The 26,355-nt window shown below is 40.2% G+C and overlaps 2 protein-coding genes and 1 long non-coding RNA gene across 5 annotated transcripts in view; 1 reads left to right on the forward strand and 2 right to left on the reverse strand.

The window, feature by feature from the left end:
- Positions 1-104: 104 nt before the first annotated feature.
- LOC121656333 (ankyrin repeat and IBR domain-containing protein 1-like) lies at positions 105-19,037 on the reverse strand. Of its 3 annotated transcripts, none has more exons than XM_042011407.1 (21): positions 18,829-19,037; positions 15,454-15,787; positions 11,683-11,854; positions 11,399-11,530; positions 10,722-10,913; positions 9,329-9,446; positions 8,931-9,151; positions 8,145-8,233; positions 7,917-8,061; positions 7,593-7,753; positions 7,255-7,343; positions 6,904-7,034; positions 6,629-6,763; positions 6,321-6,407; positions 6,145-6,211; positions 5,916-6,061; positions 5,319-5,497; positions 5,123-5,174; positions 4,900-4,956; positions 4,618-4,741; positions 105-4,104 (listed from the first exon to the last, which is right to left on the reverse strand). In XM_042011407.1, exons 2-21 carry the CDS (start codon positions 15,639-15,641, stop codon positions 2,627-2,629), a joined length of 3,963 nt encoding a protein of 1,320 aa, XP_041867341.1. In that variant the 5' UTR covers positions 15,642-15,787; positions 18,829-19,037; the 3' UTR covers positions 105-2,626. The 3 variants fall into 3 exon arrangements, with proteins under 3 accessions (XP_041867341.1, XP_041867342.1, XP_041867343.1); XM_042011408.1 differs by lacking the exon at positions 18,829-19,037 and adding an exon at positions 18,475-18,597; XM_042011409.1 differs by lacking the exon at positions 4,900-4,956.
- The window catches only part of LOC121656338, a 15,442-nt gene continuing 3,179 nt past the window's right edge, over positions 14,093-26,355 (forward strand). Inside the window, exons 1-2 of the long non-coding RNA XR_006013389.1 lie at positions 14,093-14,106; positions 15,459-15,465. This is a non-coding gene — a long non-coding RNA (uncharacterized LOC121656338). The remainder of the gene's footprint in view (positions 14,107-15,458; positions 15,466-26,355) is intronic.
- LOC121656335 (receptor-transporting protein 3-like) overlaps positions 19,553-26,355 on the reverse strand; it is a 7,221-nt gene continuing 418 nt past the window's right edge. Inside the window, exons 2-4 of the mRNA XM_042011411.1 lie at positions 24,102-24,273; positions 20,218-20,607; positions 19,553-20,125 (exon numbers count right to left, since the gene is read on the reverse strand). Coding sequence (XP_041867345.1) covers positions 20,271-20,607; positions 24,102-24,273 — 509 coding nt within the window. The 3' untranslated portion in view covers positions 19,553-20,125; positions 20,218-20,270. The remainder of the gene's footprint in view (positions 20,126-20,217; positions 20,608-24,101; positions 24,274-26,355) is intronic.

A 26,355-nucleotide genomic window follows, 5' to 3' on the forward strand; every position in this document is an offset into this window, starting at 1 on the left:
ATAAAATCAGACGAGAAGCAGCTTCCTATTTTCAAGCTGAGGAAGATTTAGCATTTAAAGAATTAATAATAATAATATTAATAACAATAATAATGATGACGACACACTTTCAGTTCCTTTTATTGAGAGTAAACTTTGCACTGATACTTTCATTCATAGATCTGGCCACACATCAAACCTTTCTTGAGACTAGCAGGGAATGTATCAAGTATAATTTATGAGAGTGCAATTTCATTTTTTAAAATTAAGAAGTTGTTGGTTGAAGGAGCATAAAGTTATTGATAGAATATATGGAACACAAAATGGCCCAGAACCATTCATTCACACCATCAATTTACTTCCAAAGGAAAATAATAAAACTATCATTCCTGCATGAGTGTTTCCTGCTAGCACTGGATTACTGCAGCACAGTATCAGCATGATTATGCAAAAGATATATTAAAGATTCAATGCTTTCATGGTCGCACAATGTAAATGAAAATAAATGTGTAGTCCTGTAAATCATTGCATGTCTCTGGGAATGAATTCAAAATATTACAGGCAACACCAGCCACCCTCACATCTCAGTAGGCTTTTATGAAATGTTACAGTAGGTACGTACAACCTGTTCAGCACCTTCACCATTCAATTCTTCATAAATGAAATGGTTAATTTTAGAGTTCATCAATTCAAATCTCAGGTTAAGCAAGGTTGAACCTTCAACTGTGACATGTCTACTAGAGGGAGATACTTCAGTTGTTCTTATACACAATGCCATTAAAAGCTTGATTAAAACACTCAATTATTCTCATTTCACAGGCCAAAGCACCAAACCATTTCTCATCACAGCAGGCAGTGTTTAATTCCGCTGTAAACATTTTACCTAGGCCTAAAGATTTAAAACCGGAGGCTGAATGATAAGCTGGTTGTCACCTGCCTCATGAAATCAAAGCTCAGCTAGATTTGAACATTCAGATGAATGGCCGTTCATTAGTGTAAAACTTTCAGCCTCAAAGCAGCTTCAGACTAAATAGCCACATGTGCATTTACTGTGGGGCTTATTTAAAGTGAAATAAATCAGTCATTTAATCACAAATCATGTGAATTAAAGTGGCGTACTCTCCATTACATCTCAATAGCGACTTTGTTTAGTATGATTAAAAATGAATTGCTAGAATAAATATCAACAAAATGATTAAAACAAAAAGGCACACAGACCCGATGACTCTGGTCTTAACTACAAGAAAGGTAATCTCTATGAGGAAAATATAAAGAAAAATATAAAAGATAAATGACAGTAAAAACCCAACCCAAGTCCCGGCACACTGTACCAACCATCAATAGTGGAACAGATATGATATGCTGTAGTTAACCACGATTTAATTAATTTTGAGTATTTATGATGGCTGCCTTGGCTCAGAGTGCAAAACTCTTGGTCCAAACAGCCAATGTCTCAACACACAACATGAATTCAGACATTTGATACAAGCTGAGGCTGAATAATGGACATACAGAAGAATAAATAAGATCAACAGTATTTTTCCTCAATCAAAAAACTGCTGCTTTTGTCAAAGATTTTTGGCAAATTGACATTTTTCTCAAAACTTCTTCACAATTTAATAAATAAATGCGCTAAATAATTTTTTAGGCAAATTTATGTGAAATAAAACTAATTGTAGATATAAAAGTTATTTTCTGATAACCTTGTACAATGAATTTACTTATTCAGCTGTTTTCATGTTGTGTGTTTTGTGAAATTTGGTGACAATTTTGGAGTTTTGGACATAGAAACAAATTTATGAGCCATCGTGAGTCAAATACCGTACAACAGATGCTCACCTCTGATGATCCAGGAGCATTTAGTAATGTGCAGCAGGTAATGCAATGAGCAGCAAACACACAGTTCAAACCCACCTTAAAACTAGCACGCACACTTCTCACAAACTGCTCTGTAGATGAGACCTTCCTGGGCAGAGGGCCGAGATCTTAAACAACGCCTTAAACAGTCATTACAGTACGTTGTAACAGTGTGATGTTTACGCCACAAGCAGGTGTGTCATTTTTCTTACTGAAAGGAGCAATCCACACTTTGTTGGCACTAACAAAACAGGCACAGTGTGCATGAAGGTCCAAAAATCTGAATCAGGCCCTCTGATTGTACAGCACGCTAAAACAGGCTCCAAGTATACAGCTGTCGTCTTGTTTGGCTCTTGGAGCTCTGAACAGGCTTGTGGTTGGGTCAGTGTGTTGTTATATGAGGCAAGTTTGGATATCAGCACCAAAACTTCACCCTGAACAAACTGAGGAGATAAAATACAGGAGGCAGGGGAATAAATAAGAAAACAAAACATTGGAGCATTTTATGTATGATGATATCAGTAGCTTTCTTTTGAGGAACTCTGTTTTAAATACCCTTTTTTTTTTTTTTTTAAAGAAAAAGTTGTCTGTCGTCACAGCAGACAAAATGCACTTAAAAATAATTCAACTGCATGTGACATCATCTTTACCAGACCAAGTCTGCAGAGCTGTCTGTCCTCTCTAGATACAGTATGGTACATACAGTAAACACTTGAGCCTCAGACACACTTTCTTTGATTTACTTAACTAATCTTCCGGCTCAAACTTTTCTCTACATTGTTCTGTTGCTTCACACTAAGTGTTCTTGTTCCTCCCACTCCTCAGGTGACCTGTTCCCCTCTAACTGAAGGACAGGGTCCAAGTCTCTCTCTGTGGCTGGGGCAGTGTGTGCTGGACTGTTTCCATGTAGGGAGCGTGAGGATGGGTGTGCGCGCACTTCGTCCAGCGACAGGTCAGCCACACACCCTGCCTCCACACCTACTTCTCCAGTGTCTCTTTTTTCCAGCTCCAGAGAGCTAGGCCTCGATGTCTTGGGGCCCTCCACACCTGCAGCACCTAATGCTTGCCGATTTGCCTCTCCTTGGTCCCCTTCTAGCTCACCCTCCTGGGGCTGCCAGACTGGGGTGGGGGTCTCATGCCTGGAAGTTTCACCCTCAGTGTGTGTGTCAGGGGAGGAGTCCGTTTCCGTGGTGGGTGGGGAGGGGATAAGAGCCAGGCTCTGGGGGTTGTTCTGGGGGTTTATGTTGCTGTTAAACCAGGCCATGATGTTGTCCAGCAGCTGAGCACTGGCTGTGGGATCCAGAGCCTCCAGACTCTGAGGATCACTGGGGGTGAAAGGGCCTCCGGGGGGAATCACCGGTGAAAGCAGCAGCTCCGGCTCAAGCTCTGGAGATGGCAGGCACAACTGGACAGGCGGTTGGGATTCTGACCTAGATGGTTGTTCAAGAGCATATGTGGTAGGCCGCTCTGTAGTGTAGGAGCTACTGCGCTCAGGGCAGGGGTGGTAAGAGCTTTCTGGTTTTGCAGTGTTGTCATATGTACTTGTATGTTCTCGGTTATACGAACTAGGATGTGTGGGGTTTTCGGTGTGTTCAAGTGCACAGGAGGCAGTGTGTTCAACCCCAGCTAAATGAGAAGGTACGAGGCAGTAATTCTGCTCTTTGCTGTCATAACAAGGATCTGTGATGGTGATATGATCGAACACATACTGAGGCATTGGTGCATTCTGATCTCGTCTATGGCTGCAGTCGCTGTAGGCAGGTTCAGTGGTGTAGGGAGCAGTCAGTGCACTGTGGTTGTATGTGTGGTGTGAGCAGAGCTGCTCCTGTGTGTGTGTGTCCAGGTCATACGGAGTGGTTATGTTCCCCAGTTTCATAAGGCTGTCTCCCAGCTCCAGCAGCTCTGTGCTGAGGGAAGGAGGAGGGGGAGGGAGGGAGATGGAGTTAGATATGGATGGCTGAGAGGTGGAGTCTGTCCTGTTTGGGGGACGAGGAGGATCCAGGAGAGAAGTAGAGAAGGATGAGCCTCTGGCTGTTGGAGGACCCTCTGTGTTGTGAGAGTGCAAAGCAACATCAGCCAGCTCTCCTGCTGGACCCGACCTCCTCTCATGGCCTCTGTCCAGCCCATGCTCCACTTCCACCCCTCCCTCCAGGCCTCGCTCTCTGCGGGACTCCTGGAGTGACAGCTGAATCGCTAGAAGGATGTTAGGATCATCTTCATCAAGAGAGCCCAATGCTCTCCTGTGACCCTCGCTTCTTTCTGTGCCATCTGGAACAGAAAAGATCACAGTAAAACAAGAGCTGCTCTGTGTGGTTCGACTATAAATTGATTCCAGTGATCTGGCTGTTTCGATCGAACCAGATTGATGGAGCAATAAACTAAAATCCCATTTGCTGGTTGTCTGGTGCAGTGACAGCTCAAAGTTATTAATAAAGGCAAGAAATGAAGCCAGATTAGGATTCTTTTGCTTGTGCAAAAACACTGCTAAAGAAATAGGGTTTCTGCAGCATTCGTGACTTTTTTAAATGCCATTCAGAAGTAAATTTAAGACCAACTTTACAGAAACTCAGCCAAAAATACAGACTGAACTTTTACAAAACTTAACACTAAAACGTGACCAAAATTAATTATTAAATTGTAATAGCTGCTAACATGCTAAACATTTTAAGGATTAGCAGAAACCATGGAAAACATCAGATGTGTGCTTTTAATAACTAGACAAGAATTTGACTTTAAAAGAGTTTTAAAGAGTTTTTATACAAGTTAAAATTTCTGCTAGACCTGTGTTGTCACTCCTCCTGCTGATCTCTGGTGTGTTGCTGCTGCTTCTGAGGTTATGCAGACTCAGCATGTCTCCTCTGCGCCGTGGTCTGTGTCTCCGACGGTACTGGATATCAGCATAATCCTGAAGAGAGGCGTTTAAGTTAGGTCATTGCCAAACCAAACCACGGCAGTTTTCTTGTAAGACAATTTATATTGAGCTGGGTTAAGGGTTTTAAACACAAAAAAACTGAATCTTGCTCATGCGTTTGCACAATATGCCAGGACAGCATGGAGCATTACCTGTGACTGTCTGTCTCTCTGATCTCCTGCTCCCAGTACAGAGTGACGGCTTCCCATCTTAACACACATAAGCAAACTATGTCAGCAGCCGCCACACTCATGCATCAACAAGATCTCACACACAAGCAGGTCACTAAGCGCAGGTTTAGGAAGCATGAGCTGAAAGGTTGGCAGAACATATACGTTAGTGTTTCACAGTGACATAAGCAGCTTCTTTGTTTACCTCAGGGGAGGCGAAGCCAAGGTATTCCCAATCCCATGATCCTCCAGGGTAACTGAAACACAAATTAACAGAGAGTTAGGTTGTTGGGTTTTTTCCCTCCACAGTGAGCAGTGGTCCACATTTCTGTCATTGTCTATTTTAAAGAAAAAAATAAACAAAATAAACTAAGACCACTTATAAGAGCGTTTCTGTTTACTTCCTGCGGAGAGGTTCGGGAGAATCATTGGGAGCAACGCCACGGGCCACTGATGCCAGGAACTCCTGTCTCTTTTGCTGCACTAGTCGTGCCGCACTGATTATCTTATGGCATGGTGTCCTCAGGTATGGCCGGTTGACCTTCTGAGCCAGATCCTCCACCACCATCTCCAGGTCGGTCTGAGACATAAAGACGAGACAAATGACTTTCTACTCAAACTGTACATAAAACAATTGTTGAAAAATGTGAGGTATAATTTGTATTAATATTAACCAATTTTTTTTTTTTTTTTTACTTATTAACAGAAATATTAAAGCCTCACAACCAACATTTCACATTTCAGGTTAAATCTCAAGATAATAAAGGATTTTTTTTAATGTTTGAACCACCCAAGATGTTTCAAGAAAATTCATCTTGAAATAAATGAATAAAAAAGCCCCACTGTTCAAGTAATTTGTTTCCTCCAAATGATTCACCCTCAAAGTGTGAGAGCTAAAGCCAAACAACCAACCGACAGCAATTTCTGTGTATTAAACAGCGCAGCATTTAATGACAGCAGCAGGCTGTAGAATTCACTGGAGGGGGTTGTCAGATTACCTGCATGAGCTCAAATATCTCTTTCTGTGTGCTGCCTTGCTGCAGGAAGAAACCGTAAGGGTAAGAGCACTTCAACACGCGGCGCGTCTTCAGCAGCTCGGTCACACCATCCTCGATAAAACGTGTGTCTGGAGGAGTGCCCTCACCTGTGCAGAAACGTGATCACTTTTCACTATCCAGCGTTTTAATGTGGGTAACACTAACGTTTTAGGATGTCTAATACACCTACGGCTAATGAAGGCTCTGCTCAGCTGCTCCATCTTCTCTTTCGCTGTTTTTAGCAGCTTCTGCTCCAGCTAACACAAACATACAACTTGTGTTTAACAACCATCAAAGTGCAATGTAAGTGTGAAGCACACAGGCAGTTATGAATGTTTACGCCTCATTATAAATGTGAGTTAATACCTTGTAACTGTGTTCATGGTTTTTGAAGCGAGTGTAGTAGTGCATGAAGCGGTCCAGCTCCTGAAAACTTTTGTGCTTCTTTTCTGCCTGCAATAAAACGAGACTCCACGTCATTCAAAAGGTTTGGTGCATGCATTAGAGTAAGAAACATTGAACGTTGTAGGGAACTGAACATAAGTTTTAATAGTGTGTTATGCTACACATGATGAAGTAGGTCTTGACATTTTATGCCAGTGAGAGATTTCATTTGATCATCTGAGTACACAGAGATGGTAGCATGTCGTTTGTAAAAGTGCAAGTGTTTATACCTCTACAGTCATCTCTTTGGACTGCTCTTCTAGCTGCTGGATGACCTCATAGCGAGTACAGCGATAGTAGCCTCCTGTGGATGAGCTGTGTTTCTTCCACTCCTCCAGACAGATCCAACAAAAGTCATATTTACACTTTACACAGAGAGAGAGAGACAGAGAGATTATTTCATCATTTTGAAATTAATTAAACAAATATGATTATGTAATGACCATAATTTTATCATTATGTTGATGAATGATGAGACACAACAGAAAGGGAGATTGGTGTGAACCTTGGCACACTGCATATGGTTGCAGCCCTCATTCTTCTGAATGGGCGACTTGCAGTTGGCACATGGTTTGGAGTTGGTCAACAGCCACAGACAGTTAGCAGCATCCTCATAGGCCTCACTCACACCCGCCACTGTGGAAAACACACATTAGCAGCATCTCTGCTGTAGTGCACCTGCCCATAAGATACACTCCAGCATACATATAAATATATTAGAGACTTTCTGGCAGACAGTCCTAACAGCTGCTATGAACAGACTTGTTGTGGTGCCAGATTATAACAGTGCAGCTAAAGTGATCCCTGTTACTGCTGAAAATTCCTGGAAACACTAACAAAACAAGCATAGGCTTACACTCCTCAGGCTTCATCTCTGTGACTTTCTGGAGCCAGTTCCTCCACATCTGACAGTCACATGGTTCATGGGCCTCACCAAGGCACTCCCTGCAGACAGGGAGAATGATCAACAGACAACCAGATGCATTATATGCAAAGGATGATGCAGCACCGTAAAATAAAACAACCATCATTTTTAAAGACACAAGTAGAAAGGGGATCATGAGCACAGAAAGCAGGCTGGAATACTATACCATTGTACACTTGGACAGGAGAAATTTGTGTCTAGCCTCACTGAATAACATCAATAAAAAATATAGAAATTATTTTGTGATGTGAATAAATAATGACATTTACCAGCAGAAGAGGTGACCTTTGCCACAGTCGACAGCTGGGGAGGGCAACAAGGGGAAGTTGTGAGGGTCGTTGTCCCCAGGGCCTGGCCGGGTAAGCCTCACTGCCCGCTCACAACGAGCCGCAGGACACCAGCGGATGGCTGGATTGTTCTCCACGAATGCCTGAAATTTAAGGGAAGTCAGAGAGATGGGAAAGAAAGAGAGAAATCACAAAAATATTAAAAAGCAGCAGAATAACGCAAAAAAAACAAAACAAAACAAACTACTAAAATTCTACTTCTGATGTGAAGGTGTACACACAATACTGTGCATGTTGTGTTTGTACCTTGATATCAAACTGTAGATATCGCTGGTCCATCTCTTTGGAAACCACACTCTCTATTACATGCACGGGCACCAGCTGATAACACTCATAAGCTGGGCAAAAGATATTGTGAGCATCGCCCTCCTGAATCTTAACATTGAGGAACCTGAGAAACATGCACACACGGGAAAAGTGAAACAGACCTGATTCAACACACAAAAGAACATATCAACCAAGTCTTGTCCCTACCCCTCCCAGCAGGATCTGCAGAACTCGTGGCCGCATGACATGTCAACTGGGTCCTCAAAGACTGAGATGGAGCAGAGACAGATTCCACACTGCAGGAAACAAAAAAGGGGGAAAAAAAACAAACAAAATCACATCGACACACTCCCAAGACTTTCACTGGGAAGAGATAATAAAATCAACGTCTATAAAATATTCTGTTGTGAAACCTTTGATAGTCAAGCTTTTCTTAAATAGTGCTGATGGGAGCTAAATTAAATTCATTCTAATATTTGAAGATATATATTACTAATAAAGTTAAACTGCCAGTTATTTAATCACTACTATGAAGATACGATCTTGTCAAACCTTTAAAGTTAAGATATCCTTAACTTTAGTCTGTGTAAATTTTGTCCTAAAAATTAAGGCCTTAACTTTTTTTTAAAAGTTAAACTTCAGCCAGAGTTTCCATGCAGGCATGAGAGATGCATTGAGATTGCATTTGAACCATGCTCAAGACCAGTAAGTGGACCTTATGATTATGTAGAAGTACAAAGAGCACAAAGAATTACTGCTGGTGAGATGGCCTATGGCCCTCTTTGTTCTAGGAGGATTAGACATTAACTTGCTGCCAGACAACAGACAGACACAAACTCAACTCAGCCTCTCCAGCAGTAAGACCAGGACAGCTGATCAATACATAGGTTATCCTGCAGACAAGTAGTTTAACTGACAATTCTTCTCTTCTTTTATTTCTTGTTCAGTATTCTAAAATCAAAACTTGTTTTGAATCATTGCACCACTAATCACCGTTGCCAGGCCCTCCTCTCCAGGTGTGTGGCAGCTGTCAGTGGGGGAGGTAAGGGTGAGTGTTAGGGGGGAGCGTGGGGTCCTGGGAGTGCGGGGAGATGGCAAGGTGTCCCAAGCATTGTAGCCACTGGGCGGTGGGGTTGGCATGGCGACACCGGAGCGCTGGCAGCAGCCTTCAGCGTCTGACATCCAAGCTTCCAGGAGCTTTTCTCTGTCCCAGTCTTACAGGAAGAATAAATTATACATGTGATTATAAATGGAATTAGAAGTGTGAGGAACTACTTTAAAGACTGCAAACATTTTCTTTCTAAAAAAAATAAAATAAATAAATATAAAAAAAAATAAACACATAAAGGTTATGAAAGAATGTTATCTATTGCTGATAGATAAACACCCACCATGCGCCCGAAGCAGGGCCTCAGCAGTGAAGAGGGGGGCTTGCAGCATGTCTGCTGTCTCTACGATCAGCATGTCCTTCAACCTGCGCAGATCCTGAAGCTTCAGGCCCTCATAAGGCTGAAAGGACAGAGAGAGATAAACATCAGGGACAAAACAGAATGAAGGAGAGGACAAAACAGGGCAAAGAAAAACAGGGTCAAACAGGGTGAGGAAATTACAATTTAAGACTGGAAAAAAAAAAAAAAAGAAAACGAAAGAAAGCTTTGTTATAAACAAGAATTATTATAGGTATTAGATTGTGATATATTTAAGGAGGCGAAAATTATCATATGAAACAAAACTGTGGAGCAGGGGGTGGGTGGATGGGGTTGGGGCAGGGGGTGCAGTGGGATAGAGAGATTATGCATTAGCATGGATTTGGCTGCAGGAAGGAAGATCAAACTGCTATCGGTTGGAAGCGGCTGCAGCTACAGTGCTGCTCCCCTCGCAAAGACGAGTCTGAAGAACAGGAAGCAAGGTGTGCGTGTGTATACACTTATTACCATACGTGTAAGAACCACTAAGCTGTGACCTATAACAAGACAAGAAGAGGTAAGCTTGTTGACAAAATGGTGACCATATGAGAACAGCAAACGCTAATGCAAACATCAAGACGCACACACAACTTAAGCTTAAACCAGCCGCTATTGAAGTCAGTGTATCGGCAAACACCCCTTAGCTAAAGTCAGCAAAAATAAACCCCATACTGGAGGAATATGATAAAGCACAACTACTTTCAAATACTGGCAACAAAGTTGGCCTTAATACAGGCGGCTTCACTGGTTACTGTAATCATCTTAAAAACTAGCAGCATCTTTAAAAACACTCCGAGTGTGTTTACCTTTATTTCTTCTTTTCATTTTTTTCTTGTACAAAAGAAAAAGCTCCTAATTTGCTCTCTAGTCCCTCTGCAAGTACACGCTGATGCGTCACACACTTCTATTAAAGATGAGGATTAACTTCTATAACCGTGAAACTTTGAAGATTAGGTCTAATTAATTTTAATCTAATATTGTAATGTGTGCACATTTTTTCACATATTAGTAGCACACATTGGCAAGTTTATTAGTAATTGGTTTATTTGACATTATGACAGTGGAACATTAAAGTGATTGCAACCACAAATAGAGTCTCTATGTAGTGGTGAAATATTATTAAATTAGAACAATAAACATCTAAATTATTATCATAAAAAACTATTCCATTCATGGTATTATATTTTCCTGGAAAGACGCCACTACTTTCATTACAATGCATGAGAAATGAAAGATTCAGAGACACAACTGAGACTAAAAGGAGTAAAAATAACTTCAGCCAGCAGGAAACCCCTAGATCTCGCAACTGTGGTCTCACCTCCTTGTATTGCAGCAGGCTGGTTTCGCCATGTGCGTCTGCATTTGACTGCTGAGCCGAGGCGGAGGAGAAAACCATCTGCGACTCCAGGCTGAGAGCCAGCTCGGTGTGGTGGTGGCGCTCGGCGTGGTCGCATGGCGTCAGCTTGTCCTCATCCTCCACAAAAAGATCTGCTTCACTCTGGATCAGCAGCTAGATGGAGGAAGAACAGAAGAGAAAGAGTATGAGAAAAAGGATGGGCATTTTTTCTACAGATTTACTAATAAAGACAACGGAGGACGAAAGGCGAGAGCAAAGACGAGCAGACGCGGATTATCCAGTAAAAAAAAAAAACGGAATACCAGGGAGATATGCGAAAGAAAAGTTTTCCTTTTTTAATTAATAACTAGATATAAAAAGACAGTGATGAAGACAAAAAAAAGCTGGGACTCATTTTTATTCAGTTCAGGAAGTGAAGGTTCCTGCTACATGTAAAGCTGTTAAATCTTTAAAAACAAGGAGGAAGGTGCCACTTGGTGGAAGACAAAGGCAATATGTCTGGTGAAAGAGTTTCTATAACCTTGGTTTATGCATTTTTCTGGCTCTGAATCCAGTTATAAAATACGCAGGTCGTCCCTAAAGAAAATGTGGCATATCTCATTTAGAATGACATTTTTAAATGTGGGACTTTTCCTCACCTCCACGCAGCTCTTCATGCCTGCAGCAGCAGCATAGTGCAGACAGGTGCTGTGGTGGTTGTCTGTGGCATTGACATTAGCCTTCTCGTACTGGCCTCCCTCCAGCCTGGCCCCGGTCCAGCTTAGAATCATCTGGTGAGGGAGGTAAACAAACAAATAGACATATTATCATTATGTGCAAGTCAGCTTTGTTAAGAGCAGTGGCCTCACGTGAGTTAATTGTTTCGCCTCGCTACTTCAGTGTGTAGACTGAACGATATTTATAATTACTGATGTGTTTGTACCTGCAGGCAGTCGGTACGGCGCTGTTCGTCCCTTTGCGGTCGGGCCAGTCGCGGTGACAGCGCTCCCTCTGGTAGCAGCAGGATCTGTGGGCCTTGGCACAGCACATGGAGGCACGTCTCATTGTGCACATTTCGCTTGTTTGGGTTTCCCTCTTTGCTGAACAGGAACGACCTATACAAACCAGCCAAGAAAGAAGGGATTAAATAAAATGTAAAAACAATGAGAACAATCCAGGTCAGGGGTTCAGACAGGAGGAGGAAGGTGGAGGAGAAATGTGTATATGAAGAAGTGTATGATAAAGCGTGGGAGATGTTGATAAGTCAGGAGGTTTTGAAGTGAAATGAACACTGATATTAAGGAAAAAAGAAGCAAGATGGCAGAATATAGTCTAATTCTATTTAACATCTTAAATTGAATGGATATTCTGGCTAGCGCGTTTGTGTACACACAGTGGTGGCTGATGGATATTTCACTTCATTTGAAGCCAGGATGTGGGTGCAGTTCTGTTCAGCAAATACTTTTTCTCTACCATTTGTCAAAACTCCATTTACTGATTACCTTTCAACTCTAAGGAGCTCTATACATAGAGCCAACTTTATATACTGCTTCCCTCCCCCCTTTTTTCACTTTCTATCTGGCTTTTAATATCTTAAAGACCACAGTGTTAGCTGAAAACCATCTAAGGGCTAAACCTTTAGATAAAAAACTGATTCTTTTGGATCAGTACTGCAACATCAATAGTGAATTAGTATCTGAATGTTTTCTAAATGTGTGCAGCCCTGCTTTTCCCCTTTTGACCCTCTTATCCTGACAGACACAAGCCCCTGCAACTTAATGAGTAGTGCACTGCCAATTCACTCGCACAGCAATAATCACTAATTATTCCCTCTTAGTGAAAACCCAATACACTCCACCTCTATACAGATATACTCACACAAAGCCCCATGTTCAGGATGAATGGCACTAATATCACTAGAGACAACGAGGCTGGGGGGGTCATCTGTTTTGTTGCTCTCATAAAGCACAAACATAGTTCAGACCATATGGCTACTTCAGTGGTAGTAGGAAAAAAAAAAAGACATGTCCTCTATGTAGTTTCTTCTTAAAACAACTCAGATAAGTGGCAATTTACATACTTCTGAGACTGCTTACTAAGTTGTTGTGGAGGAAGGTTACACTTCCTGAACTACACCCATTTTTCCAGTAATATGTGTACATGTCATTTCCCAGGTTTCACATCTCATGGGATTACCAGTCAGTGAAGTCCACAGACAACCAGAAGAGTATGAATAAGCATGAAAAAGATATGCGTTATAAATAATCTGGGGGAAAAAAAAACAGACATTTACCAGCCCACGCTTGTCCACTGCTGGGCTTTATTTTGTCTGAAAACTCTCTACTTGTCTCTGTCCAACTGAACTGCTGGAACAAAGAAGCATTTCCTCTGATACTTATCAGGAGCAGAGCACCACATTCAGCACGCCTCTCTGGTCCATTATAGGTTAGTAGGAAGGAACACAAATAGCACACCAATTGATTCACAGTGTAATATTCTGAGACTTAGACACATTAAGCAGTGGCAGAGTCACTACCCCCACCCCCCCGCCCCTTTTCAAACAGCTTCCTCTGACATCCCCACCACCTCTGTAATCATGGAAAAAGAGTGTGTGGAGGAGGAGGAAAGGAGGAAGGCTACTGAGTCACTGAATCAGCTGTCTTGATCATGGCTAGCAGATTAATTATCTCTGCAGGAGGTGCAAAAAAAATTAATAATAAAATAAAAATACTGTGGTATTTTACTTGCTTCTTTTTCTTTAAATTCGACCCCTTAATTCTTGGCAGAGCTGGGCTTAGCTTTCCTCCTTTCTTCTTGTATGGCTGAAAGTTGCTGATGGTCATGATGAACCTTTTTCCAAGCAATAGTAAAAGCAAAGAAAATCCTAACTACACAATATCCATGCAGTAAACATGCTATCAGTGACACTGCAGTGATTTAGCAATTTTAGTTTATTATATAATGAAACAGATTTCAACTTCTTCTTTCCTTTCGGATTTTCCCTTCCGAGCATTGAAACAGATTTCAACACAGGGTCAAAATCTATTTAAAAAGGGAGCAGATACTTTATTAAGAGGTTCTTAGTGAGAGATGAATTTCTGAAATGTTGTATCTGTTTTTCCCAGATGGATGTTTATGCTTTCGATAGATCAAATCTTTGTCCACATCCTGAACTGGGAACACAGGCTTCCTGCTATTTGAAGGAATTTTGCATGACTCAATTTTTAACAGTTTTATTAGATTCATTAAAACTTTCCTCAGAACCAAAAGAGAACACCACTCAATTGTTTTAACAGGCCCAACACTTTAGTCTCTCCCTGCAACAAGACTCTCACACAGCTCTGTGACCAAAACCAACCAGTTGCTAGTTCCTATTTAGATGTTGGCTTAACCTGCAAAACTACCTAGGAACAGCTTGCTTCCCCACAGGCCAGAGAGTCACTGTGGAGATGTGTCATTATATCAGAGTGCATGTCTGTTCCAGCCCTGGTTTGGCTTTCTCTATTTTGACCTTTTGTAGAGGATCGCAATGCATGGAGACAGATCGTCTACTACAGAGATTTAGTCTTATTTGCTTATCCGCTGTAACATGTTTCCATATCACTGCTTTTTGTTTATAAATGCAAAATGGCTTCCGTAAATGTTGACTCAACCAGCAGAAGCAAACACTGTTTGCAGTCCTGAGTGGTACTTATGCTTGAAAGTTATTTTATTTGGGAGATCTGATATTAGTAAATAAAATTCCAAGATCAGTTTTCAAATGTGAGACTATATGCCAATTAGTTTTATTAGCTTTTGTTGGTAGACGAGCTCTATGACACACAACACAGCAGCTGATTTACAGCTAAACTTAACACTGTCAATAATAAAAACAAAAGCATGGATCCATTTCAGGTGAGAAGTTCAAATTTGATTAACTTGATCCGCCTGCACATAATCTAGGGATTCATGCGATGACCTGATGGAACAGGACGAGATGCTGAAACTGTCCTATAACAGAAGCCTGGCCTCTCTACACATGAAAGCAACGTCAGCTTTCACTCTTCCAGAGGGTTGGAGGAATGAAAACTAACTCTACACTTTGACAGAGCTTCAGCTAGATGTGTTCAGAAAGCTCAAGTCCCCGATCGCCACCACATAATTACATCCATTATTGTACATCTGCACCCACAACAGCTGGGTGGATATAAGTAATGTTTTTCAAAACTCCAAAGTGCTGCAAACAACCTGAGCTCCAGGTGTGGTTACTGAACTGTGTGGTAACATTTAGTTACAACAGACAAAAATAATTACACCAACTTTTGTTTGAAAAATTATAATAAAATGCATTAGTTTTCTGGCAAAGACTAATTTAGAGCTTCTTGACCGGAGCTGCAGCAGTTGTGCAACTGTTGCTCATCTTTTTTGAGGTTATAAACTGCAGTTTTTAATCGTGCAGAGAAAGTGTTGCTGAGGAATCAAAGGCATTGGATTCCTACTTTACGTGCCTTGTAACGTAATCTGCATACATACTATGACTGGCCTCTAGATATCTTGCACACAGTTGCCTTACTTGCTTTGACAAGATATTGGACAAAGTTGTGATTCTCTGAGATCTCTTAAATCTGACAAAGTCATTGTACTTGTATCTGGATTGAATAACTGCTTGACAACATCAAAACACCACAGACTCAAAAATTACTTTAATCAAACTTAAATAACTCCAGTGTTTTACCTGAGCAGACGTGTCATGGCATGGCGGCATACGTAGTGCAGGGCTGTGTTGTGCTGGTACTGCTCTCCATATGATGCATTTGGGTCCAGGCTGTCCCTGAACTGAGGGTTTCCCTCATACAGCTGCCATGCCAGAGCCTCGTCACCACTCACAAGGGCCTTGCGGAACTTAGTGGCCGTGTTGCCCATTGCTTCGAGTTTGCAAGAGGCCACCAACTGGAAGCTCTGACAGATCCCTGTCTGCTAGCCTCTCTTTCACCTTCTCCTCCTCTTCCTCCTCCCCCTATTCACCACAGGTTACGCTTTAGAGCAACATGGTTCTGCGTTTTCCTTCCCTGTGCATAAGAGAGAGAGAGAGGGAGAGAAAGGCAGAAGATTAAATGGAGGAACATGATGGCCAAAAGAGGGATACATGAGGACGAAAGCATTAGAACAAATGGAGAGAAACACTGCAAAGGTTAGAAAAAGAAGTAGAGAAAAATAAGACATTTGGTGGGTAGTAAAGACGAACAGAGAAAGCTAGAAAGAGATATGGTGCGAGAGGCTCAGTCAATCATTATATCGATCGGTCAGTTGATGTGCTGCAGAGAGGATGTAATCTTTCAGGAAATAGAGGAGAAAACACAGGGACAGAGGAGAGAAGCTAAAAAAGGCAGATATAATTATACAGAGCAGACTAGAAGGGTAGGTTAATGATATTCAAATCATCGATTTGTTAGTCAGCTGATGAAAAGCAGGGTCAATATTACCACAGCTGGCCACTGACGGTCCAGTGATCTTGTTTCAAGTGAAGAAACTGCATGTTACAATGTTTACAAGCTTTTCTGCCACTGAAGGCCTGGGAGAGTGTTAGCCAAACCAGTTCTACTTTGCCTCTCAGACACTAAAGAATCACAATTACGACTGCTCTAGCAGGGTTCACTCTACAACAGCGATAAAACCACTGTAAACTTTCTGTTCTTTCCAAGTGTTTTTTCCTTTCTTTTTTGTGTGGTTTTTTTAAACCACAAAAAAATGACTGTAATAACAATGCAAAAAGACTTGAGAGATATGGGGAAACAAACAAGCACACTCTTGTCACATGTAAATAATCACCATCTTTATCAATGTGCTCTGCTTCATTTCCTTCCTCATCTTCCCCACCTCTCTCTCTCACTCACAAACACAGTTTGGTCTGTCTTTAACGCACACACCGTAACATCCTGTAATGAGTGGAGTGTGTAATGAGTGCATGTGTCTGTGTGTGTATTTGGCTGTTGAGGGTATCATTACAGTCTTCATTCTATGGCCATCTGTCTGGCCTTCACAAAGAGCCTCTTTTAGGACGGCTACAGTTGGCCGCTGGCAGGCCGGGCTTTGCAGCATTTGAATAATGTGGCTGGCTGCCTCCCCCTTCTATATGGTGACAGACAGGGACACAGACAGGGAAAATGCACATTGACAGATGAGACATGGGGGCTGCACAGAAGCTTCTACCAATGCTGAATAATAGCAAACGTTTCTTAAGATCCGCTCTGGATTCTGTTTGTTTTTTGTATATATTTGGGCTGTTGTGGTGAAGGGGGCTACTATAGTTAATAGGTCAGTCTGTCTGCTTGGCTCTGTTTTGTGCACACTGGTTTACTTCCAGTTCACTTCATCTCTCCGCATATATCCGCCAGTCTTGCTGCCTCACATACTAAATAAGGGCAGGAAGTCTGAACATGAGGGAACCTTGGAATTCCAGGGATTACAAGTCCTGCTGTTTGCACTTGGCAGTGACCGTGCAATTATCTACTAGTGTGAAATCTTTAAGCGTCCACGTAATTCATTGGTCAGGTGGAGCTGAACCATAAGGAGTCCTTCGCTTCTTGTTAACTAGACAGTCATCCTGCAAGTCTCAACTCCAGCCAGGAAAAGAGGTATGAATCATGTTTAAAAAAATAATCAACTTACTTTTATACCACTGGGTTGCAGATGTCAGACCAACCCTTACACATGGTCCTCCACATTTTAATCACTGCAATAACTATAACTTTATGACTCATGACATCAAGAATTGTAAACAGATGAACTTCTAAGATGATTCCTCTTAACAACAGCCCAGGTCATGGCATGTTTTGACTTTCTACTGCATGCTCAGCAATACTCAAATTCAGACTCAGTGAAGCAAAAATGTTGGGTTCAGATTTCAATTTCAAATAATTTCCAGTGACTGAATATCTTGTCCATGAAAGACCAATCCTGATAATTTTATATAGCTCCCTAAGACCATCTGTTAATTATTAACTATTTTGTCAGATAAGGGTGGAAAGAAATGACTGTTTAGCCATTTAGAAATGTAAAAAATGTTCAACATAATTTCATAAATACGGACATCAAGACTAAAATTATATAGTCCGGTTATAGCAGCAATTAAAAACCCACAAATGTCTATTTCACAATGAGATAAAACAGAGAAAGCCTGCACTTTTAGTACTGTTGCAGTTCTACTGGGAAAACTGCAGATTATGAAAAAGAGCTGCTGATGAATTTTCTGTGGATTAAATAATTGACTAATCCTTTAAGAAGTAGTGAGAACAATCATTAATTCCAGCTCTAGAAGGGTTTTATTCTGTCATATAAATATTTATTATGATTCAGATTTATAAGTTTTAAAAGTGTATAGGTCTGATTTAAGGATTTATTTAAAGAGATGTAGTTAAACATTACAGTGCAACCTGCAAGCACGTCAAAAGGTGAAATTTGCAGTCATCTGTTACCATAACTGTTGACCAGAAAATGATCTGTTGACAGTCCAAACAACTACAAACAACTAAGTCAAAGTATTGATAATTATGCAGGCGTTAAAAACTGCTAAAGTCAAGTTGCCAAAAGAGACATAAAACTTGAGTCCAAGGTAGCAGCTGCGTAATGATTTACAGCACGACTTTTACCAAAATTAGCTAGGTCACAGTGTATCAGCTATAAATTCAGGTCAGACCTCGTGTGGTTATCTTCCTAAGTGTGTCAGCATGAAATGGAGCACAAAACAAATACCAACCGACTTCTCTCTTCATGTGTTTGTCCATGCGGCCCCCCGGTTAAAGCTTCTTTGTTTAACACACTGACAGTCCCAGTGAAATACTAGCCCAAAACTGAAAGGCGGGTGTAAGGTGTAGGTTGTCCAAAATGCTGACGACAAAACGTTTTTCCCTCGGTCTTGGCATGAAACCAGTCAGCTTGTGGCGGCGGCGCCAGAGTAACACGTTAACATCCAAAAAAGCCTACATTTCTGGCGTTACCGAAGCTAGCAAGCTGCCTCTCTGTATATCTCTTCTGTTAACGTTAGCGCGTTGTTAGCTTCAACTACCAACAGTGCAGCAGGGTAATATCAAATCTCCGCCGCTCTACTTACACGGTCGTCTCACTTGATCACCAGCCGTACGTTCAGAAACTTGCAAACATCGAGGGCCATTATCTAAAGACTGTCATTCGCACCCCCGGCTGCTGATCCGCTGGACCATCCTCTCTGCCACTGGAGCAGGGGGTGACATGAAGATGCTACTGACAGCGAAGGGGCGACACGGACTGCTCCGGCTTCTGTGTTGTTGTTGCTGCCAGGAAAAAAAAAACAAAAAAAAAACGTTTTGCGCATGCTCAGGAACAACACTGTGGTTCCATCTGATAGGTCGATTGTGTGGCCTTGTTTATTGGTTGTGATGTATGTTCAAAATCTTAAGTAATTTTAATAAATGTAAAAAAAAGAAAAAAAAAGAGGAATAGTTTTCTATATTCGATAGTCTGACAATAAAGAGCAAAAATTACTAAACTCAAACAAAAAATAGCTTTAGTCTGTTTTTTTTTCTTTATTCAAAATTTAACAACTATTTAAAGCCCCAACTGCTTTGCATATCATTTGGGAAAAAAAAATCTCCTTTTGCCACTTTAACAGGCGTATTTGGCAAGTAAAAGTTCAGAATAATACAACCAGATGAAAAAGAAAAAGTGCATCCCCATTGAATTCAAGGATATGCTAGACATTTTTAAAAGAACAAATTTTTCCTAAAATTAGGTAAACACAACTTCAGATCTGCACTTGTAATTACATGTGTTACTATTTACAATATATATATATATATATATATATATATATATATATATTACAAAAGCATCCTGTGCAATATTAACTACACTCTTGCAGCTTCCATGGGAAATATGAGGGTTAGAAAAATGTGCTGGATATCAAATAAGCTTCTCAGTATAACCTAACTGATTAGCTGCATGTGTGAGCACCTCTAAAAGAAAATGTGGCAGTTTGCTTATGTACAAATACATAAAATGTTAGAATTAAAAGTATACATACTGCCTTTTTACACGTGGAAATAAACTATATATATATATAAACATTCACAATATAGAACATAAATGGTCAGCATTAATGAACTTTTTTAAAATGGTAATTTGCCAACATGCAAAAGTGAACACACATATCTGGAACACTGATTAATAAAAACAAAAGAACACACAGCAGTATAAAATAAAGATTATTAGCTATATATACAAAAACTAATTAAATGTACAGTACATATTTATTATACTTAAGCATAATTAAGGAAATAATTAGTGCTTCAAAAACAAAGATTGTCCTGTAAATAAAGTTTACACATGTCCAGAAAATACAATTAAACAATTACAAATAACTAACAAACAACATGTTGGCCCCAAGGATGTATTACATCCTTAACATAAAAGTGATCAATATAACAACATAAGCCAACATTGAAAAACTAAGGAAAGAATCACAAAAAATACATAAGTAGAACAATCTCTCTCAGACAGACATGCACACATACATTTTTAAAATTTATCAGCCTGGCAGCAAAAACCCATAAGACAGGCTTCACACAGTTCTGTCTCATGGGGTTTGGTGAGCACTTTAGTAGATTTTGGCTTAAATTTGTCAGCCTTCTCACCATAGCATTTCTCCCGGATTTTTTTAAATAGCTTGAGCAAAGCATGCTCTACATTTTCCATTTCAAACCCCGGGAGGTAAAACTTGTTATCGTCACAATCCCGACAGGCCTGACCAAAAGGTCTCATCATCACAATGCCACGATGACCCCGTAGCCGGTATCGAAACAATAACCCCACACGTGCAGAAGGCCAGGTCTTGTTGCAGGATCTACACTTAAATCTATGGGGAGGAGGGAGGATAATAGATACTGAGTAAGAAACAGTTATATTTTCAGCTCAGTAAATAAACTTTCAGCCCCCCATTTTCTTATTGCTGAAATAATGCCAAAATATGACAGTTTTCTTATTTATTTTCGTATCTCCTTATTTTGTTCCACCTGTTTAGAGATTTTGGAGTCTGTTGCACCCTTTAAGCTGAGGTCTATCAAAGCCAAACCAGATCCCTGGTTGAATGACACCACACATGCTCTGAGGAGGCTGAAAGGAGATGGGAGAAAGCCAAGCTGCATGTGTCCTTGGGCATTCTTTCTCACTATCAAAATGTTGTTATAGAAACTAAATACCTTAAAAGTGTAATTTCTGCTAGATGTAATCGCCCCTAAGTCTTGTTCAGTACAATTCAGTCTGCCACAAATCCCCCTGTTAACGTGTTTAAAAATATGTCTAAATCAAATGTGACAAGTTTCTCCATTACTTTATTGACAAAGTGGCCTCAGTTAGGGTATTAACAACAGTATGGCAAGTGTCTTAGTCATGCAACTACCTCCTTCCCCTCCAGCTGTCTTTAATGTGTTTGAGCAAGTATCATCTCTCAGCTCTCTGAGGTTGTCCAGAATCTGAGACCTGCCAACTGTCCTCTGGACATTGTCTCATCTGGGGTGTTTCAACAGGTTTTTGACACAGTAGGGCCATGTCTCCTCTCTTTTATCAACACCCGACTAAGGTCAGGGTCTGTCTCAACTGTTTTTAAGCAGGTTGTGGTCAGGCCACTAATCAAAAAGCTTGTTGTCACACAACTAAAGTCATTTTTGGATCAAAACCACATATTCAAAAAATTCCAATCCGGTTTCAGAGTACACTACAGCACTACTAATAGTGCGGAACGAAGTCCTGTTGTCCTTGGGGACTAAAAAAAGACTGTGCTGCTGGTTATCATGGACCATTCCATTCCTGAAGACCCACCTGGCCCAGCAGGTGGGTCTTCAGGGATCCGTACTGCTGTGGTTCAGGTTATACCTAACAGAGAGAACTTTCTCTGTAATGATCAATGATCTCTATTCCTATCCAGCTTACTGTACTCTGGTGTCCCACAAGGTTTCATTCTGTTGTTCTTGTTCTTTTTTCCTTGTACATGCTGCCCTTAGGTTCTGTGATATCCCGTCATAATGTCTCATTCCATCTGTATGCAGACGATCTACAAATCTATCTGCCGGTTGCCCAGAACTCTCCAGACACACTGTCCATCCAAACGTGTCTGCTTGACATTAACCACTGGCTGTCACAGAACTTCCTCTGTCTGAATGAGTCAAAGACTGAATTCATCTTCCTTGGTGCCTCCATTTCAACAAACACAGCTCCAGATCTCACACATCTGACTACCCACCTCAGCCAATCAGTCAGTGATGTCAAACCCAATAACCAAATAGACTCTGTGGTCAGGGCAAGTTTCTTTCAGCTTCGCCTGTTGGCCAAAGTCAAACCATTCCTCAGCCATAAAGACCTTGGAAAAACAATCCACACCTTTATTAATTAAAGCTTGGACTATTGCAACGCCCCCTACAGTGGAATAAACCAGACCTCTCTTCATCGTCTACAACTCGTGCACAATAAAGCTCCCTGGCTCCTCACCAACACCCATTAACATGACCACATCACTCCTGTCCTGTACTCTCTACACTGGCTCCTGGTTCAGTTCAGAATACATTTAAAAATCCTACTGTTTGATTTTTGCTCCATCCACAGCCTTGCACCACTTTATGACATGCTGACCCTCATCAGCCCAGCAGAGCCCTGCGCTTCCCTGAACAACACCTCCTGTGGTCTCTAGATACAGGTTCACACAGTGGGGTGATCATGCCTTTACGGTGACAGGGCCGAAACTCTGGAACTCTCTGGATTTATGCTCCATCATGGACCTTCCTCGGTTTAAGGCCAGGCTGAAGACCTATTTATTCAGATCAGCTTTTGACACTTGACAGTGGTATCACTTGTGAAACAAACTAAAATTCATAATTTATAAATGTGCAATATTTTTATTCTTTATTTTTTTTTTTAAATCTCTGTCCAGCATTTAATCAAGCAGGGTTGTTCTAGTGCTTTATGAATACAATTTGATTGATTGATTGATTGATTGATTGATTGATTGATTGATTGATTGATTGATTGACCTTCTGTAACTGGGGTGAAAAACCTGTTTTTAACCGATCATGATACTGTTTTATAACTTATTGTACTAATACTGCTCCGTATCATACAATCATTGTTTTATATGGGCTGCACAGTCATGTCAATGCGAGAATATTCTGCACTTAGGGTTTAAAAGAAAAGTGAGCTTTGAGGGAGACTTATTTTCTGACATATACACAGGACTTCAAGGACAACAAAAAATTGAATAAACTTGTTGAACAATAATTAACTTAAAAAACCTGCCGTCAAATAAAGCAGCTGCCCGGCATCCACATTCTCCTCTGTTTATCCGTCCTTCTCGGCTGCTTTGTTAACATTATTTTCTGAACATTTTATTTTTATTTGTGGATTGGAACAAAAATTTTAAATTGAATGAGCTTTGAAAAAATAATTTAATAACCACAAAAAGCAAATTAAGTGTTTACGGCTTTGGTGTTTTACAGCACACAACAAACTAACAATTCTGCTATCCACATTGCTGAGACGCAAGGTCCAGTAATGAGTAGGTCTCACCGAAACAGAACGGATCACCTGTGTCTTGGTTCAGAAACACACTTGCATCAAAATCAAAATACACTAATGTTAAATAGGACTATGGTCAGTTCCAATTATTAGCCTTAGTAGCCAGCCCTAAGTCAGTAGCGGCCACAGCAGCCTGGTCTGTAAACAGTTGTTATCATAATTTCTACAGTATTTGCCACTGACCCATTCAATAATGCACCATAAAGGAGCTGTATGAGTGGCTACACATCCAATAAGAGTCCACTGCCGGTACATATGATTTGCCACAAAAAGAATCAATGCAAAATCATCTCAAATAGTATATAAATAAAATCAGGAAAAATGCTGGTAAATCAATGTTATTCTATTAAGTTCAAAACCATCTGAAATCTAAAGAGAAATAAAATACAACTGAAAGTAGATTATTTTTTAGAGGTCCCCTTAGTGTGTCTGGTGAGTGTTTGCAGGGGTTCTTATCTGCTTTTCTGGGTAACCAAGCTCATGTTAGCTCCCCAGTTATTCAATTGTAGAGAATCAGCCACCTCTCACTCAACCATTTCATTGTATGGGATGCACAGCCAAGTGAACATTTAACAAATCATAGCAGTAAAATCTGTGCATCCACTTTTGGCACCATAAGAAAACAGGTGAAACCGCATTATTATAATTATTATTAAATTTAGAATTATCACTTAAAATTCATTGCCATTAATTTTCTAAATCCATGTTTTCCAGTATACTAAGCACCACACCACTGTGCAGCCCTTACTTAAAAACTGAATAACTTTAAGAAATAATAATACACACCTTCCATGGGCATGGTAGGAGCACACTCTCCACTCTCTCTTCTTCTCCTCTTTGGTCACTTTGTCTGTCTGACTGTAGTTAAAGTTGAGAGTCCACTTGTCTCCATTGTCCAGCCCTTTGTCATCATTCAGCAGTTTTTCAAACAAGTCCAACCATAAAGTAGGAACCCAGTCTGTAGAGCAAAGGAAAAGCAAGGATACCTTTCACAGCATTAGAGTAAAGAATGATACTGAAGGCTGATAAGTGCATATAAACCTTGAAAATGCACCAGTATGCACATCAAGTGGATCTTCTCATTAGTGGAATGCAACCATCATTAATGCAACTGTGTGTTTCCTGTTATAGAGTCTAATGGAAACTACTTGATGCCCTGCAGCGCTAGTGGATGATTGGTGGATTGCCACCATGTCCCAACAAGGCTGCAATACCAGCAAGGTGGTGGTGGAATGATGGTATGCCCCTTTGGAGGCCCCGAGGATGTAAAAATGTAAAATATGTGCAGTTTCTGACTATTTTTGACATGGTATAAAATGAAGAATTGTACCTTCTGAAGTAAAAACATTTTCAGCCAAGACAATGTGTCATCCAGTCATCTTCATGATCTGATCTGTAAAACTGTTTTTGAGATCTGTTTTTCCACAGAACAAAGAATAAAGAAGGTGTGCATTTCCAGTTCTTTATAATTGATTAAACCTGTTATTATTAATCTATTATAATTATTTTGCTTTTTAAACCAGCTAAATCATTTGGAACACTGTAATCTGAGTAATTGGTAAAAAAGTACTGTTTTAATTATTGATAGTTTTCTTGAATAAAATTTCAGTTTATATAAACTAACAAAATTAAAAAATCATATTCACTGTCATTTGCCTATGCTGTTTATTATTTCAGAAAAACAGCATAGGCATAATAATTTGGAACACAGTGTAAAATTGAGGAACTCCTATTTCAAAGTTAAAAAATTTAAGCATGTATTTATATTGTTGACTGTAGTTCATAGGCCTGTTTCCTGACATAGTTATCATATACAGGTGAAAGTCAAAATATTAGAATATTGCAAAAAAACTGAATTTATTTCAGTAAATCAACATAAAAATTTAAAGTAATATATTATATAGACTCATTACATACAAAGTGAGCTATTTCAAGCATTTATTCATTATAATTTTGATTATGGCTTATGAAAACCCAAAAATCAAAATCTCAGAAAATTCGAATATTACATTAAATCAATTTTAAAAAAAAGGATTTTAAATACAGAAATGTTGACCATCTGAAGAATATACTCATGCATATGAACTCAGTACTTGATTTGAGCCCCTTCTGCATGGATTACTGCATCAATGCGGCGTGGCATGGATGTTATCAGCCTGTGTTACTGCTGGGGTGTAATGGAAGATCAGGATGCTTCAATAGCGACCTTAAACTCTTCGGCATTGCTCTGTCTCATGTTTCTCATCTTTCTCTTGGCAATGCCCCATAGATTTTCTCTGGGGTTCAGGTCAGGAGACTTCGCTAGCCAATCAAGCGCAGTAATCCCTTAGTCACTTCAAAATACTGGAAAACTATTCAACAGCTGATTGGACTCATTTTTGGAAAAGCACAAAATACTTGCAGAGAATCAGTACACAATCAACCATCACATATTAATCAAGAAACTGGAAAGATATGGTATGGTATGGGTATGGTATGGGAATAGTGCTGGACTGGGTACAAAGCTATTTAAGTGGGAGAAAGCAGTTTGTGACTGCTTCATTGTGTGTGGATATTGCTTGTGGTGTCCCCCAGGGGTTAGTGTAGGGCCCAAGACTTTTCATTCTGTACATTAATAACTAAGGTGTTGAATTTTATGTTATTTTGGTTCTGGATTAGAAATCACACCACACTCTTTACTGTGCACTAGGCTTACCATATGTACAATACTGTGTTGAGGTTTGGGTCAACAACTACAGAACATTACTAAGGCCGCTGACCGTCATTCAAAAAAGAGCAATACGGATAATTCACGATTGACAACACACAAACCTTCAGTCAAAATGACTAAACTTGGCAGACATTGGGAATATCAAACAGTCCAAATAATGTTCAAAGCTAAAAAAAAACAATCTACTACCAATAAATATACAGAAATTATTTACAATTCATAAGAGGAGTTATAATTTAAAAAGGAAAATTAACTTTAATATTCCCTTAAACCGAACAGTCTTTCACTTTCTCATCTAACCACCTATAAACCCCACACACTCAGCATCAG

This window comes from Melanotaenia boesemani, chromosome 17 (assembly GCF_017639745.1).
Source record: "Melanotaenia boesemani isolate fMelBoe1 chromosome 17, fMelBoe1.pri, whole genome shotgun sequence".
Lineage (NCBI taxonomy): Eukaryota > Metazoa > Chordata > Actinopteri > Atheriniformes > Melanotaeniidae > Melanotaenia > Melanotaenia boesemani.